This window comes from Macrobrachium nipponense, chromosome 6, assembly GCF_015104395.2.
Source record: "Macrobrachium nipponense isolate FS-2020 chromosome 6, ASM1510439v2, whole genome shotgun sequence".
Classification (NCBI taxonomy): Eukaryota; Metazoa; Arthropoda; class Malacostraca; order Decapoda; family Palaemonidae; genus Macrobrachium; species Macrobrachium nipponense.
The window spans coordinates 26512200-26530613 of NC_061108.1; the positions used below are offsets into that span (position 1 = coordinate 26512200).

The following is an 18414-nucleotide window of genomic DNA, read 5'->3' on the forward strand; positions in this document are numbered from 1 at the left end:
TTGTGTCATTCTGGTATAACCAAGAAGTAAAGGGAAAAAAAGAGAGGAGGATTGACTGTTATTGCCCGTTCTTCTCTGTATCCTGGGATGTGAACCGCGTACTGAGGCGACGGACCGTCAGGTCCATCCAGGCCGAGCCCCTCCAGAGATAGTATTTCTTCCTTCAGCAAGCAGCACTTCCTTCAAACACTAGAAATTCCAGGAATTTGATGGCTAGGGAGACTCTTGAGTTCGTAATAACATTACCGGGAATGTCTGTCTCGACAGTGTGTTTGGAAATTACAGGAAAACCAAAACACTCTTGAGACGTCAGAAATTCCAAGGAATTCAAGCATTCGGCGAGATTCCCGATTATCGTAGTACAATTATCAGGAATTCTCGTCACCCACTCTGGACTGTGGTCTCGCCCAAGTGTTTGCAGATTGTAGGAAGACAAAAACACTCGGAGATTGCTAGAAATTCAGAAGAATTTTAAGCACTTGGCGAAACCCCCAAATTTCGTCAGACGATCATCAGTTGGTGGTCTTCCTCGATTCCCATAGAAATCAAGGAGGAACGGGCAAGATCCTTCCTCAATGACGTGGACACACGTCTGGTAGGACCCGAAGGTCCCTCCAGGAACGCAGTCCCCCATCGTTGAATCCTAAGGAGAGCTCTGCAGAATCCCTCCCATTCACCTAGCCCATCCCAGCGTAGCCATAGGAAGAGAGGGAATTGGGGAGGAAGATTGGACGCTCTCGCTCGCCTTGCCAGCGGAACTACCAGCCGGAGAAGTGAGTCACATGGATGCTCCGAGAGTTTAGGAAAAAACGTTACCGTCTGGAGAAAACGTTTTCCTGAGGAGGGTTACGAAACTTTGTACTGTAGGGAAACGTTTGCTGCCACCGTGACCGTCGTCTTGGTGGGGCTGAGTGTGCACCAGCGGAGAGAGCCAATACTGTCCTCCGACACGTCCCAGTCCTCATCGAGGCCAAAACCTCTCAAGAGGACCGAAGGGGAAGCCCAAACCGGTCTCTGTGTGTGCAGTCCAGCGGGACAGTCATGTGAACAGCGGTGATGGTCACCACGAGTCTAGGAAAGCATCATCGTCTCGCCAGCGGCCCCCCCCCCCCCCCGGGGGGGCCCCCCCCCCCCCCCCCCCCCCATTGATTTCCTCCAATCTGTTCGCTCATAGGCTCTCGTGGCCAGACTGTAAGGAGCGCACTCCTCATGGTCACTCCTGTTTGCTTCGCTCCTCCCGGTGTAGCCCGAGGAGGTTGAAGGGACAGGCGAGGGAAACCTGACGCTCCTACCCTGCCTACCAGCAGAACCGGTAGGCTGGGCAGGACTGCAGGCGATCACCAACCAGCAGTGGTGATTGAGCTGCAGGTCTGGACCAGCAGTCTCCTTGCGGAAAGCGCTGGACGAGGACGGTAGCATTGCTCTCGTGTCTGGGGAGCTGCTACCAGCCGTGCGAGCCGTCCGGTCCCAATGGGAGCGACGGTCAGGTGACTGGTAGCTTATCAACGCTCCTACCCTGCCTACCAGCAGAACTGGTAGGCTGGGAGGACTGCAGGCAATTGCCTGGAAGCGTCCACTAAAGCGTCCATGACACGCCACGGTCCCGTCCCAGAAGTAGCCGAAGCTGTTCCTGGAGAATGGGGGGACCTTTCTTCCCAGCCTCGCCACGTGAACGGTCTGTGGGACCGTCACATTAACCCTGGGTACCGAATGATTGCTGCGAGAGCGATCCCCGGTCTGGCAAGAGTCACCCTGAGCGACTCCTACCATCCTTTTGCTCCGTGCTTGGGTCCTGACAGTGAGTGTACTCAGCCGTCTGGACCTTGGCTACTGGTGACCATACACTCGGTGGTACTCGTGAACAAGCAGCCGAGACGGTTCCCGGTCTGGAGGTGGAACCTCTGGCGCCAGGAGCAGAAGTACCAGCTGTGGCTGGTACCGCCACGGTCCCTGTCTTCTTCTTCCCTGAGGAAGGAGGAAACGGGAGGACCAGCGGAAGAACCACCAGTCTCACCGGAGTGAGACAGACCCTTAGAAGTCCCTGTGTGAGACTTCTTGGGGGCGGTGAGGCCACCTTCTTCTCGGTTGGGGGGCTTGGAAGTCGAAGGGGAAGAGGCGGCAGAAGATGACGAAGAAGACGACGACACCTTCCTATTCTTCTTCGCCAACTTCCTCAGGACAGCAGAAGATTCTCTCATCCAGGACGAGGCTGTAACAGCTGCCAAAGCAGCAGGCCCCAGCGCGACCTGGGAAGGAGGACCTGAAGGAGCAGCAGTGGAGAGAACGCTTTGCCGAGGAGGGTTACGAAACTCGTAAGGCAGGCGAAGCTTCTGCCACCATCGAGACTCTGGGTGGGGTTGAGCATGCACCTGACTGGAGACAGCCGATACTGTCCTCCGACTCGTCCAAGTCCTCATCAAGGACCGAACCCTCTCAAGAGGACTGGATGGGGAGCCTCCACCGGTTGGGACCGTCACGTCAACCCTGGGAACCAAGCAATCACCGCGAGAGCGATCACTGGCAAGGTACGAGTTACCTGAGCAACTCGTTCCTTTCTTCCAAGTCATGACGGTGAGCGGACTCAGCGTCAACGACTCTGGATGCAAGGGAATCCGAAGATTACGTGCACTCGGGGACTCTCGAACGAGTTGCCCGACATGGAACTAGTCTTAGGGGCAGAACCTTTAGGACTTGCAGCAGAAGTGAGAACTGAAGTTTGCGCTTCTACGGCTCCCGACACGCTAGGCCCTGGGGACAGCATGACAGTTCCCGTTCCCGAAGGAATGGGAGAGCCACCAGAAGACCCAACCAGCTCCTCAGTTGAGGAGACAGACTCTTAGAAGTCCCATGACAAGACTTCTTAGGGGGGAGACAACCTTCTCCTTCACGGCAAAGAGCCTTAGGAGTCGAAGGGGGTGGAGACTGATGAAAATATAATGATCTCGAAGAGGAGGATGACGACACTTGACGAGCTTCTCTCCTCTTCGATTCCTCCAATTCTGTGAGACTTCTACCATCAGGAAAAGTTAAAACATCACAGGGCAGTGGAAAATGCTTCATCCAGTGACATAACTCCAGGGTAGTGGTGGTAAATGAATATGATTACCAGCAGAGGATCAGTACACACACTCGGGGATCAGTATCACAACATGCTACTAGTCACAGGTACAATTCCAAGGTTAGGATAACCAATACGAAGAGCTATCCAGCCAATACTGCTGTGAACACAATCACCACTGTTAGTCTGTAAAATAAAGAAAAATGATTTAAAGTAATAAGGATATTCCTCTCGCATCCAAGGGCACCACCCTCCAAAGTGAGAGAAGATCCCCCAAACAACAACACCACACGCCCTCTCCCCTACCTTCGTCTGATAGAAAGTGAAAGGATGAAGAAGAGAAATTACCAGAAAAAACAAAACAAAGGACCAACCCCTGAAGTTCCCCTTGGTAATTCCCAAAGCGTAAGCATAAATTACGGATGAATACATGTCTCGTTACAGGATCAATATCACTGAAGTTAAATATATGTCTCATCCTCACGTTAAATACATATCCCGTCCTCACGTTAAAGGGCGAAAGTATGTAAATAATAAGATGTTGGCATACCTTTGCCGCTGACTCTTAACACAAAGTAGAAAGGCGGCTATAAAGGCTATGACAAAAAGTGGGTTTACATATTAATTGAAATGATATTGTTAAGATACAATAAAGTTTTGTACATACTTACCTGGCAGATATATACTTAGCTATAGACTCGTCGTCGTCCCCGACAGAAATTCGAATTTCGCGGCACACGCTGCAGGTAGGTCAGGTGATCTACCGCCCCTGCCGCTGGGTGGCAGGAATAGGAACGATTTACCGTTCTAGAACCAGATTTTTCTCTTCCACCTGTCCTCCTGAGGGGAGGTTGGGTGGGCCATCAATCGTATATATCTGCCAGGTAAGTATGTACAAACTTTATTGTATCTTAACAATATCATTTTTGTACATGGAACTTACCCAGCAGATATATACTTAGCTGATTGACACCCTTGGTGGTGGGAAGAGACAACTATTTACTGAATAGACAGGTAAGCAACATACGTTGTAGGTAATAAATAAATAAAACCTTGGTTCCTACTTGATCAGGCGGAAGACTCGATGGCTAATGCCTAGGAATCTGCTTCGCTCAAGAGCCTCAGCGAGGATGTGACCTATGGCTAAGAGTTCTTGTGGGTCTGTCGATGGGGTCTTATCCATTTACTCGACAGAGCCTCTTACATGACAATATGCCTATGCCTAGTGGGATAATTAAGGAGCACAACACCGATCCCGATCACCTGATCCTAACACGAGGGTTAGTGCTTAAGTTGAAAAAAGAGTTATCTACAAACTCCTTTCAAAAAACCCAAAGAAAAAACACGACGTTAAATAAAATTTAACTCACTAGTTAAGGATCAGTATCTGCTCCCTATCCCAGCAATGTATCCGCAGACACGTATCAACCAAGAGAGAAGGATCCCTCGAAGGTTATCTTGACATCCTTCGGATAATGGGAAGTCAACACAGAGTTGCATCTCCCGTATGTGACAGCTAATATGTCCTTATGACATATTGTTAGGGAAAGAACAAGAATTCAGAAAAGCTCGCACTTCATGCGCTTTTAATTCTCAGCTGTTTGAAGGAATCATCAATGCACTTATCAAGTGCTTAGGAGATCACAATGTCTCAAAGAAGGCCAGGGCGTTCTTTGATATAGATCTCTTCTGGGTGAAGCCTGGAGCCTGGCTAGCGCTTCGTGCCTGGCAGGCGCCTAGCGCCTGTCTAGCGCCTCGCGTCTGGCTGGAGCCTTGCGCCTGAATGGCGCCTAGAGCCTGGCTGGAGCCTCGCGCCTGGATGGCGCCTTGCGCCTCGCACCTGGCTGGTGCCTGATTGGCTCCTCCTTCCTGGCTAGCCTCGCGCCTGGCTGGAGCCTTGCGTCTGGCTGGCGCCTTGCGCCTGGAAGGCACTTGGAGCCTGGCAGAAGACTTCATGATTACTGTCTATGAGTCTGCCTGCCTCAAGAGTTTCAGCGAGGTAGGGACCTATGACTGACAAACCCTTCTGGATCATGTCAATGGGAGCTAGCCCGCTTACACGACAGAGCCTTCTCGGATCATGCCAATGGGGGCTGACCCACTTACATGGCAGAGCCTTACCTGTATCATATCAATGGGACTAGCCCTCTTACAATGACAGAGCTTTAGGTTTCTCTTTACTGGGAAGGAGCCTTGCGCCTGGATGGATCCTCAATCCTGACTGGAGCCTAGCCTTGAAGGAGCCTGGCACCTGGATGGCGCCTGGCTGGCTTCTAGAGCCTGGCTGGCTCCTAGAGCCTGGCTGGCTCCTAGAGCCTGGCTGGCGCCTCGCGCCTGGCTTGGCTCCTCCACACTTGCTGGAGCTTCGAGCTTGGAAGAGTCTCTAGGCTGTCTGGCGATGTCCACATTGGACACTCTTATATCTGTCCGATTTGTTCGCCTCTGGCGCATTTGCGCCAGGTTGGAGGCCGCTCCTTCTCAGTATCCGACCATGACAGAGTTCCTTGGAACTGTTCCGCCTCTGGCGTTTTTTGCCTGTATTGGCATTTGGCGCTTGGCTGGCGCTACATTGTCCGAGAGTCCTGAACAACCACATAGTTTATCAGGAGACTGGAGAAGGGTGGAAGAAATCTTCTTCCCCTTTTGAGCTTTTGGCCCCTGGCAAGGGGAAGTGATTTTAGTCAGCTACACCCAGTAGACGACAGGATATCTAACAATACGAGAGAGAAGAGTCTTCCTACGAGGAGGATCCTTCGTGAACACTTCTTTTGCTAACGAGATCTCTTCTTACATGTTGATGAGGTTTCCTCGTTGCAGAATCTTCCCTATCCTTGCCCGAAGGAAGGGAAGGAGTCTGGAAGCGAAGGAGACCTCTGAGCTGAAATTGGGCGGAACCAACCCTGATTTTCAGCTCTTATTGTATCCTTCTGAATACCTTCTGTGAAGCATTTTGAGCCTCATCGCACCCCGAAGACTCTGTAGGCAAACGTTTTTTTTTACCATCTCTTCTTCTGTAGATGAAAAATGTAAGTACCCTGCCTGGGCAACGAAACTTCTATCTGAAAGCGTTGCGTCAGGAATAGAGGGATTTAGTTCTTTTGCCAGACATACTATGATGGCAAGAACCCATTGCCGAGTCTCCATTGAATCTGATGCGAGATTCCAATGCACAAAAATTCACTTGTCTTCTTGGTCGTTTAGGGCTAAGAGAAACAAAGAATTCCTTCATAAACTTCTCAAAGAAGTTTGATGAGGAGCAGTTCCATTTTGTCGGAACACGGAATCTGTGGCCCACAAAAAGATCCCATTCGAAGTACATGATATCCTACTCTTGTCGTATTGCGGTATCGTATAAGATCCCGAAGATCTTAATCCTCTGTTTATCTCTAATTCCCCTTGTAGAGACAGAGTATAGCCTTTTACTGCGTTCTTTGATAGCAGATATATACATAGGTGATTCTTCCCTCTGAAAGTGAAGAAAAAACTTCGCTATGTGGTTCACAGAGGTATCGGAAGAGGACAGTTTCCTCATTCCATCTAGCACGATCTGCAGCAATTCTATGTCTTAGCCATGACTATTGTCATTTACCTTGAAAAACCTCTCATTCATGTCACTTCTGGTCAGTCTGCACGCGGACAGACTCAGAGTGGAGAGGTTTTATAGGTCTATTTATAATAGATTCTGATAGAATATCCAGATACTCTTGGAAAAGCCTTACGAAACATGCTGTGAGAAGAACGTGACTTCTGTGAATCCAACCTCTCTAAGGCCAAATGAGGCATACATCCTCTCTTCCTTTGACGCCCCCATTATCTTAATATCTGTTAAGAATTTATAACTAGGGGAAAAAGACTAAAGTTTATTTCCCTTCTTTAAATTTAAAGATGTCTTATATTGCTACCTCTCTTGGTTCGAGGAAAAAGAAGCAGTCTAAAGGAAGCCTGTTTGTCTTCTACCTTACAAAGAGATCTATGAAGAAGACTTTCCGCAGGTTCTCACAACTCTTTTCAATAAATGTTAGACATACGTTAACAGTTATTATCTTCGATCGAGAGGTTTCTCACGGACAGTGCATCTTGCATCGAACCTCTTAAGGATCGTTACGTTCCGTGTCTGTTCCCAAATAGGTTCTCTTTTGTTAAGCGAACAGGGCGAGAAAAAAGAGATTCTCGATGCTCTTTGCGATATGAGAGAGTCGTGGAATTGGCCTAAGTGATTAAAATAAATCATTTCATCATTCCTTGTAAGCGACCCCCCCCTTTTCGATTAAATGGGTAACGAAATCAGGAACGAAAATCTTGCCGTTACCGAGCCTGCTGTCCGAGAGGCTACTGGACTCTTAGGTTAATAACTCGCTAAAACGAGAAAATATCTTGGATGGTTGCTTCTGGCGCAATTTGCGCCAGGCTGGCGCTTCCTTCTAGTTCTTTTTAGGTTATGTGCCATAACATCTATGCCTTTATGGTACCCGACATCCTTCACATGTTAATTATCCGTTCTTAGTGGGAAAAAAACTTTTATATACGTAGTATATCCATTCAGGGAAACAACTTCTGCCACTAAGAGAATGTTTCCCATCCGACTCACACCAACTTCTCTTGAGCAATATCGATTCTAAAAAGGTTGTGTGCGTTTCTCGAAAGGATGAGAGAATTATATATATCGCGCTCTGCCGTATTAGAATCCTTTATAATACTGTCACTTGTGGTAAACAGCATTAATCTGGAAACCTTTGTAAGGATACTAGGAATTCTGTAGTTAACCTCGGTATGTGCATAAGACTTGACCATACCGTAGTCTTAAAGTGAATTCTCTACTACATTCATCTTCTCACTAAGCATGTACTCTAATAAGCCATGCTTTCGTAAGCATGAGAGCATTATACAATATAGAGTTCCGCTGCGTTAGAATCCTTTAAAAATGTTACCTACGGTAAACAGCATTGAAATGTTGTAATAATCTTTCTTATTGAAAGCTTCTTAGCAAAGGCAGACAATATTTTTATTTATGTTTGCTTAACTATCCCCTCAATCCGAGGCTTAAACCACGATTGTAGGGGAGAGACACGGTTAGTCATTCCATCCCGCAAGGAGAGAGACATGTAACCGACCCATTCATGACCGACACCTACATGATACTGCGTTGGTGTCAAGCGATAGCAGTCTCGTTAGCCGACTGGCCTTACTCTTCCAGAGTTGCCAGCTACTCCATTTAATAAAGGAATCTTATAAAATTATTATCGACTTCAGGAAGTTCTTATAATGCATATCTAAGCGAAAGAAGACTTTGATAAATCTAGAAGCTAAGTAGGTGTTGTCTTAACAATCCCTTTAAGCGTAGTCCTTCCTAGGAAATTCCTGGAAGGATACTGGTAATTGAGTTGCTCAGCAAAGAAGTAACTACGATATGTGTTATGATTTGCCGTATCGTATTCTCATACAGCAGATACTCTACTACCTTCTTTCCCTGCCGAGGCAGATAGAGAAAGGAAAAATTTTTACTATCTTCGTTCTTTTCGTTAATAGAACGATAGAAAGAGTATATATATCTCCTTAAGGAAAGAAGTTATCCGGAACTCTTTAAATCTTCGTGATTTCCTCATAAATCGAAGAGACAGAATTCCTGTTCATCTGTAGGGTTTACGGAAGGAAGTAGATATTTCCTATCCGCCATCATACCCAAACGTCGATGAGATTCTTTATAAGAAAACTCCCAAAGCTCTTGCCTCTTCATAACGAGGGAAGAGCATGAATGAAGGAGAGAGTCCTCTGAATAATGAAAAAAAATGGCTTCTCTTAGTATCAGAATCCTTCTGGCAAAAGCGACGGCCGCCTGTGCGACATCTTGCACCTTTGCCAGGGGAAAGTTGCTCAAGTTGAAAACTCAAAGAGGAGCCTCGCGACTGACCTCCCTCTCATAAGAAGATTAGGAATATTCTGGCGCCTGGCTCCTTGCACCTAGCGCCTGGAATGTTCCGCACGCTAGAAAGGAGACTCGCTCCTGGAACATTCGGCTTGCGTGGAAGGTCCCGTGCGCCTGATAGTTCCGAGCGCCTACGAGACCCCTTTTAGAAAGAGCCTCTTGCCCGGAAACGTTCAATGGAAGGATCGTTCTGATTGCCACTCTACTATAAGGCTCCTTGCTCTAGCCGTCTGTTTTTCTGACGCAATTTGCGCCAGGCTGGCGCTTCGTCTCTTGAAGGCGCCTTGCGCCAAGAAAAATTTTCTAGAACGCGGCTCGCGCTAGTCTGTTAGCTGGAACGCGCCTCGCTGCTGGCTATTGGAACGTAGCTCACGCTAGCTTGCTGGAACGCGGCTTCCTGGCAGCGGCTGGCTCTTGCTCAGTTGTGCTCTTAGCTTTTCAGAGAATGCGCTAGATCATCGAAACTCCAAACATACATTCTTCGTCTTTTCGGATGTAAGATGAAGAGACGCACTTTTTTAAGGATGCCTTATCAATGGCTATCCTTGGCAGTCTGGGACGTTCTACAGAACCTGCCGAGGGACGCCTGACCGTGGGGGTTCTCCCTAACCTTCCTGCGGCTGTCGACTTTCCTCCTCCACTGGGTCTGGGAGTGGAAGAGGTCTAGGCCTGGAAGCGCTACGGAGCCGATCAGAACGGCACCCTCCACTGCACTGGGAACACTATACCCTTCACTTACCTTTTTAGAGCTCGCCTTTTGAGCTCCATCCATTTATCTTCAAATTTGCACATATGAATTTGTAGATTCTGTGGATAAGAAGGTGATGAGGATGAACAACTACTAGAATTGTCAATACGTACTCTAACTGCTCGTTAGTACGAGAGCTCTTAAAGCTTCTATGGAAGCGTATCTAGTTATATGCTTTCTGACTTCCTAAAGTAGGAAGTTAGATCTTATATTTCCTTCATCAAGTTCTAACACTTATACACGTATTAGTGAAAAAAAAAAAATCAATATTTCCCTTATTGCAAAATATATGAGTGTCTACCGAAAAATTCGGTAGTTTCACGTAATATATTCTTCGAAATTTCGAAGCCAAATTCATTAAAAAGTTAATAAAAGCGTATGCCAAACCAAAGACCCAGTACTTCCCTGCAAAAGACAGCCCAGAAGGTCGATGGCGATGAAAAAACGAAAATCAAGTCAGGAGGTAGCAACAACGTATGTTGACACTACCGCGACAGAGAAAATCTGGTTCTAGAACGGTAATCGTTCCTATTCTGCCACCCAGCGGCAGGGGCGGTAATCACAGGCCTACCTGCAGCGTGTGCCGCGAAATTCGAATTTCTGTCGGGGACGACGGAGTCTATAGCTAAAGTATATATCTGCTGGGTAAGTTCCATGTACAAAATTTTAATATTATATCAAAACACCGTATATACATATTTAAAAAACAGAATAAAAAGAAAGATTCCACTGGAAAATGATCAACGGCCAGTCAGCAAGAGCTCACAAACACACATCTTCATCAGAGATGGCGGAAGGCAAAGTGGAGTGTTTACATCCGGGCAGGCTGGCCTACCCGCATGCCACACGGTAGTTACTGCCTAAACACCTGGTTCAGAATTTAACGGCCATAATTCAAGCTATGCCAAAAGAAATTCATTATGTAAAGGACCAAGGGTTTTGTATATCGTGTAGGAACAAATAATTTTTTAAGGGTGTGAAAATTTGGGGGTTTGCATGATATGCGAGATCGCGTGCAAGAGTATATACGGTAACTCCATTACACACTCGCATGAAACTCAAATTTTTGTTCAAACTTTGACTTGAGACTAGCAATGGTGTCAAGATTAGAAGCAGAGTTTGAGGTAAAGGAGTAGGAGGGCTAAGAATTGGGGACATGATAGGAGGTTGAGAACAAACAAACATCTGCAACTAATTTAGTTGCAGAAGCCCTGTTTTCAGCACTAGGAGCTGCTTTCCTCTTCCTATCTCTATTAAGCTGATCTAGGTGTGATTTTAAAGCTTTCCATTTACAATCATCCCAATCCTTATATTCTGGAAATGTTAGCTCTTTGGAATATTCTTGCCCCCTTTACTTACCACATTTGGTGTGTGAATCATGACAATTTTGTCAACCTAGTCTTACACCCTTCTACACAATATCGAATGCTAAAGAGCTGCAGTCTGACAATGAAAGCTAAAGAAATAGCTAATTATGCTAAACCACCACAAAATTAACTGAATACCAAATACATACTGGAAAATATCCAAGAGAATGACAAAGATGGCCACCAAAAATCACCAATGTTAGTCGGGAGTTGGCAAAAAATGAATTGGAACCCTCTGCAGTTCTGTACCTATCATTCCTGAAGTGGGCGGGTCCTATTAATCTTCATTAGGGATGGTGGCACCACTGTGAAATTTGAATTTTTGATTGCCATGGTAAAAAGCTTGCAGCTATATGTAATTGCTTGGTGAGTCACATATGTAAAAACTAGGCTTAGGTGTAGATTCTAGGCTATGTAAAGCCCTACTTTTGACTCTGAAGGCCGCCTTCCTCTTCCTATCCCTATCAAACTTAACCAAATGCAATTTCAAAACCTTCCATTTCCTATCATCCCAGTCCTTGCATTCATCATGTTAGATCTATTGCACATACTTGCTCCCTACAATTAGCAAAAATTTTATGTGAATCATAAAGAGATTTTGTGAGTCTAGTCTTGCAACAACAAATTGAGTTCTGCTTTGTTGTTCCCCAATAGTGGGTGCGTCTAGTCACCTACACAAAACTATGCTGCCGTGTGAGAGGAAACTGCTATAGATGTGCAATTACTTGGTAAGTTACCTATATGAAAAAACTGATTAACTTTAATGGCAATGAACAACTTGAAGCATGGACTTATACAGTACCGAAAAGCAAAAAAGAAAACGCATTACCTCAAGGGGTGTTAACTGGTTGCTGTCCACATTTAGTATCACATGCTTTGTTCCTACAACTTGAACACTTGAGGTCACATGAACTTGACGACAGTAGCCACGTTGCGTGTCTTTGCCCCTGATAAGACGCCGCACAACATCACCTGGCATTAATGAACGGTCTGCTAGGCCAACCTAAGAATCAGGAAACAAAATCATATAATGTTATTCATATGAAATTAACATAAACAAACAGTATATGTACACAGCTATTCATACTTCATTTCGGAGGAGGAGGAGGAGCTATTCATGCATTTTGGAGAGGAGGAGGAGCTATTCATGCATTTCGAAGGAGGAGGAGGAGGAGGAGGAGGAGCTTTTCATGCATTTTGGAGGAGGAGGAGGAGCTATTCATGTGTTGAGGAGGAGGAGGAGGAGGAGTGGCTGGTCTTAGAGGCTTTGGAATGCCAGGGAAAGAGGTAGCATATGAGGTGGAAGGAAAGGCCAGGATTTTGGGTTTGACCTTTAGAAAAAATACTACTATTGTGATTTATTTGGCTTTTCATTTCTATAAATATTTACTTATAAAGTACAGTTACTATTTCTGCCATTTTCTTCATTTTCAAAGTGCGCACATGGAGAACTGTGAACAAAAAAAAATCTACCAATGACACTGCCAGAAATAAACTTGCTTTCTGGCATTGCTTCTCCTCCATCAGATATAAGACCTGTTTCAGTCAGCTTTCAGTAAACTCAGTTATGGTGGTGTGTCAACTAGATCTTGAATTTTCTAAAAGTTCTTCCCTCCAAACCATTCCCCAGCCCCATTTTTTGCCAGAGCCACAATTTCTTTGTTATGTTTTGTGATGGATCCAGTGAAGATTAACACATTCTGAACAAATTTTCTCCAACATGAGTTTATTATCTCCTTCATAGGAGCTTTTATCGCTTCTTCAATTATATTTATTGCACTATGTACTGTACTTGTACAAAATTTCCACATTTTCATTATGCTTTTTTGGTAGGACTATCTTTAGCCTGGAAAAATTCTCTCCATAGAGAGTAATGGGCCTTAAATGTCCTCAGTATCATCTGATCTGGAAGCTGGATTGGAGATGTATAAGGGGTTAGTAGACAACTTTTATGTTCTCATGGTGGCTGGCGACACTGTCCAACTTTAGTAAGACTTAATAAGACATGTTTTGATGTAGGAAAAATCACAATTTTTGATAGTAAAATTATATTGTTATGATACAATAAAGTTTTATACATACTTACCTGGCAGATATATACTTAGCTATTAGACTGCGTCGTCCGACAGAAATTCGAATTTCGCGCACACACTACAGGTAGGTCAGGTGATCTACCGCCCTGCCGCTGGGTGGCAGGAATAGGAACCATTCCCATTTTCTATCAGATTTTCTCTACCACTTGTCTCCTGAGGGGAGGTTGGGTGGGCAATTAATTGTATATATCTGCCAGTTAAGTATGTATAAAACTTTATTGTATCAAAACAATATCATTTTTATACATTCAACTTACCTGTCAGATATATACTTAGCTGATTCACACCATTGGAGGAGGGTAAGAGACAGCTAATTCATGAATTAGGCAGGAATCACAACATACGTTGTAGGTAATAAATAAATAAAACCTTGGTTCCTACCTGATTAGACGGAAGACTTCATGGTTACTGTCCTGGAGTCTGCTTCGTCTCAAGAGCCTCAGCGAGATATTGATCTATGGCTAAGAGTTCTTGTGGGTCTGCCAAAGGGGTCTTATCCACTTACTCGGCAGAGCCTGGAAGGACTTTGTCAATGGGTGTTGATCCACTTACTTGACAAGAACCTTATTCAAGGAGCACAACACCGATCCCGATCACCTTAACCTAACAACCGTGTTAGTTCTAAGATTGCAAGGAGTTATTCCCAAACTCCTCACAAACAACCAATAACTCAAACCACAAACACACATATAACGTATAGTACAAAAAAAAAAAAAAAAAAAAAAAAAAAAAAATTTTTGTACAACCCTGCTTGTCCGATACATTCCCAGTTCCTTACTGACAAAGGCAACGGCCGCCTGTACGACATCAAGCACCCTTGTCAGTAGAAAACCAGGAACCCATCTAAAAAGGAGGTTTACATACAAACATAAAAAATTTTAAGGATCGGTATTTGTTCCAAGCCCCAGCACTGTATCCGCTGACACAAAAGGACCTAGAGAGAATCACTTCTCATAGGTTACTTTGACGTCTTTTAGATAATGGGATGCGAAGACTGAGTTACATCTCCAGTAAGTCGCATCTAAAATGTCTTTCATAGACATGTTTCTATGAAACACTAAAGACGTGGCCACGGCTCTTACCTCATGAGCATTCACTCTAAGCGTTTTGAAGGAGTCATCAGTGCATTTGTCATGAGCTTCCGTAATCACGCTCCTAACAAAAAATGCCAAAGCATTTTTGGACAAGGGTCTCTGGATCCCTTACAGCGCACCATAGACCTTGTTGACATCCTCCGAGTTCTTTCTTCTTCTTCAGATAAAGCCCTTACTGGGCATAGAGATCTTTCTATCTCCTCTCCCACCAAGTTCGCAAGACCCTTCACTTCAAAACTCCTGGGCCAGGGTTTTGAAGGATTCTCATTCTTGGCCAGAAACAGAGTCTGGAAAGAACATGAGCTGAATCTTTTTTAAATCCAACTCGAGAATCAAGGACGTGGATTTCACTTGTTCTTTTAGCGGTAGCTAAGGATAACAGGAAAATACATTTCCTTGTTAAATCCCTAAACGATGCAAGGTGAGGAGGTTCAAATTTTTCCGATGACAGGAACTTTAGTACCACATCCAGGTTCCAGCTAGGAGTACGAGGAGATATGGATTTTGAAGTTTCGAATGATCTTATCAGGTCGTGAAGGTCCTTGTCTTCCGCTATTTTTAGACCTCTATTTCTAAAAACAGCTGAAAATGACAATTTGTCGAAAATTGCATTTTTCCTATACAAACCTGAGGTCCTTTAACAATAGGAAGGTAACTAGCGGCAGCTGGGACGGTCGTAAGCTTCGAACAAGGGGAGAACGGTAGTTAACTGCTTGTCCGATCGTGCGCGCGCCCGGCGCGCCCCCAGAGGTGAAGAATCACTTTTGCTTTAGGCCCATGCAAAAGTTGCAGAGTGAGGGGTGGCATGAGGTGGGACTATATGTAAAGGACCTCAGGTTTGTATAGTTAGGAAAAAATGCAATTTTCGACAAATTGTCATTTGTTCCGATACGTAATACAAACCCTCGGTCCTTTAACAATAGGAAGACTCACTTCTTGGTTGGAGGGAATCTGAGTCTTTTTGGTGAACAGGACTGGTGTTCGTCCAACCCTGAGTGCCTCCCTGGTCGTAAGAGCAAGGGAGGGATCCAAACCTCTGTCCGATTGATCGGGGTGTGCACCGCAGGATCAATGGTCAGACCTCTGGGCCAAGTACTAAGAGAGAGGCAAGCGTATCTCGTTGTACCAGCAAGCCAAGAACTTGTTCCTGTTTGCAAGAGACAATCATAAAATGATGGGTTGTCTCAAATTGGCATCCACTTCCTCCCCCTTGTTGGAGGAAGTGGTGGATATTTACTCCTATCCCTACTGAAAGGGATAGGATGGTGCTCTATTGAGTAGCTCACCTGCGTCTCGTCCTTACACAGCAGGGTGACGACCGTGTCCCTCTACCCAGAGGTAGAGGGAAGAAAAAGATGGGAAGAGGAGCCAGTCACACTCCTCATTCCTCATCCATTCTTACAGTCACACTAGGACTCGATGCTGTTCAGCCTGCGAGGGTCTGGGTTAACTACACAACGTGTTGAGCAACCACCACGGTTCCCAAGGAAAAAGATCCAAGGAACTGTGGGCAATATCCCAAAGGTAGAAGGGGGTGCATGCGGTCCCGGTTTTTGGACCAGGCGCCTGCCTTCATTACCTGCGCCACGGAGAAGTTCTTGCGGAACGCGAGAGAATGATGAAGAGGCGTCCACACTCATCCTGGGTGTCGAGTTTCCTTCAGACAGCTCCGTTGCGCCTTCACAGGACAAAGCAGCATAGCCTTCGTATCGGAGGCGGTGAAGTCCATTAGGCAGGGTATTGTGAAGGACTCGAACCAATCGTCAGTTACCGAAGGGTTCTGAGTCTTCGCTACGAGATCGGTACGAAATCGAGCGTCACAAATCCCCATCCCTTTGGTGCTTGACTTCTCAGAGAAGTCATGCAGTTACCTAAGACGAAAAGAAGGGAATAGTCGTATGACCTATCCCTCTTCTCGACTTTGGTTATGTACAGTACTCATACTGACAAGCTATTAAGACGAAGTAATGATTGCTCTGTAAGAAACCGAACTAAGTCCAGCATAGTTCGTAACTGACTCGGGCGCTCTGACAGCTGCCGACTGACTGGTTCGGAATCAGTAGAGGCAAGTTGTCCAAGCATCCGGGTAAGTCACGTGACCTTCGCCCTTTAAAGTTATGCTGAGAGACCAAACAAATAAAATATTTGTTAGTCACCGATGCCGGACGGCGCGGCGATGATTCTCTTAATGCATAAGCTCAAAAGGCGAAAGTCAATTGCCTTCAAAATAAAGACCGAGGTCCCTGATGGCAAGAAAAATCTCATAGACGTTGAATCTCAGCTTAAGGAGAAACAACACTATGTGACGTTGAAGACGAAGGTAGGCAATGAATGCAACCTACGTCTTCCAGCTGAATCGAGAGAAGGAATCTCAAGATTCTAACCTGTGCTTACAAATGACTGAAAACGCTAACCGCCATTTCATTGCTGTCCGGTGTGCAGTGAAAGCGGGCGTTCTTCAGTAATGAAACACAGGAGGGGAGATCCGCCTGAAGAAACTGCTTCTCATGGGCTGAACGTTTGGAAGTAGAGCTGGCAAGTGTGGGAGTAGGCGATGTCTTTCAATACATCTGCTAATCCGGGGTGAACAATGAACAATTGCACACCTCCGAATACAAGATATTTTGAGGACAAACTCAGATTCCGCAAAATCATTCGCATTATCGAGATACGATGCAGCAAGAGACTATTACAGAATTCTGTTACCGTGCGGTAAACAGAAAGATGAGAGTCGAATAGATATCTCTGTTTAAAATTCTCGCAATACCGAAGACAATGAATACTAGCGTCACAGCAGTAGATGGTCATTCATGTATGCGAGAATCCCCGTTAATCAGAGACTTAAGTCCGTGATTGTTGGGCAGAGATACGGTTGGTATTCAATCAAAGCAGGTGAGAAAGACACCTAACCAACCGTGCATCTCGAAGCGGCAGCTGGTACTGAAATGCCTCGGCAATTCAATACGCAGTAGCTGTTTCGCTGACTCGTCATTCCTGAGTTGCCAAGTAATCCTTTCCACGAAGGAATGCGTTCGGCTAGAACCACCGAGCATAAAAAAAGATATGCTCGAGCAATTATATTTATGCGAAACGAATTGCGGTAAATATAAAAGCTTAAATGGTGTTTGTTGTGACAACACCATAAGTATATAAATTGAAATTGGAAACTCCTGGGAGGTTGCAGTGGCAACCCCGAGTTGCAGTTCAATTAGAATACTTTTCGTCTAAGTCGCAATCCGTAGAATAACCAGGATATGCGCCTCCCACCCCTCGGACCATTCAACTGCTTAGCAGAATCATGTCGCGAGGTTAATATACGTAGTATATTTGTAGGATTCTGAACAACGATCTCCATCCTAAATTCTTTCCTTCAAGAAAAACAAAATAAGGATTGGAGATCGACCACCTTCGGTCTCTATCAAAGAGAGTGAAGAAGTCTTCCTCGAAGGAAAGCTTCAATGGTGAACAGAATACTAAGACGATAGTTCAAGCCAAAACTGGATATTCCTGTCCGTTCTTCTCTATTCCAGGTTGGTCGCCTAATGTGAGATAGTCTTCTTTCAGCAGCAAGTCCTTCTTCCTAATGCTAGAAATTCCAGGAATTTGAGCATAGGCGAGGTTCCCGATTATCGTGTAACATATCGGGGATTCTCGTCTCGCTCACTTTGGACCGTGGTCTCGCCTAAGTGTTTGGAGATCGTAAGAAACTCTAACACTCTGAATGCGCTAGAAATTCCGTAGAATTCTAAGCAGTCTGCGAAACCCCCACCGAATTCGTCAAACGATATCGGCTGGTGGTCCTCTCGATTCCTGTAGAAATCAAGAATGGGGCAGGATCCCTCCTCAACGACCGGGGCTTACATCAGGTAGGACCCGAAGGTCCCCCCGGGGGTAGCGCAGTCCCCAAGTGGGATCCTACAGAGAAATCTCTGTAGGATCCCTCCCCTTTCCCTCGTAGCCGTAAGGAGAGAGGGAATGGGGGAGGAATTGGATACTCGCTCGCCTTCCCAGTGGAACTAGCAGTTGGAGAAGAGTAGGAGCAGCCATCGCCTTGCGGCGATGGCCTCTCAGAGTCTGGGAAAACGTATCGTCAGGAGAAAACGTTTTCCGGAGGAGGGTTACGAACTCTCA

The 18414-nt window shown here is 45.7% G+C and overlaps 1 protein-coding gene across 1 annotated transcript in view; it reads right to left on the reverse strand.

Moving 5' to 3' along the window:
* Nucleotides 1-18414, reverse strand: part of LOC135216469 ((E3-independent) E2 ubiquitin-conjugating enzyme-like) — a 561446-nt gene that overhangs the window by 520544 nt on the left and 22488 nt on the right. The window contains 1 exon segment of the mRNA XM_064251838.1: nt 11926-12099. Coding sequence (XP_064107908.1) covers nt 11926-12099 — 174 coding nt within the window.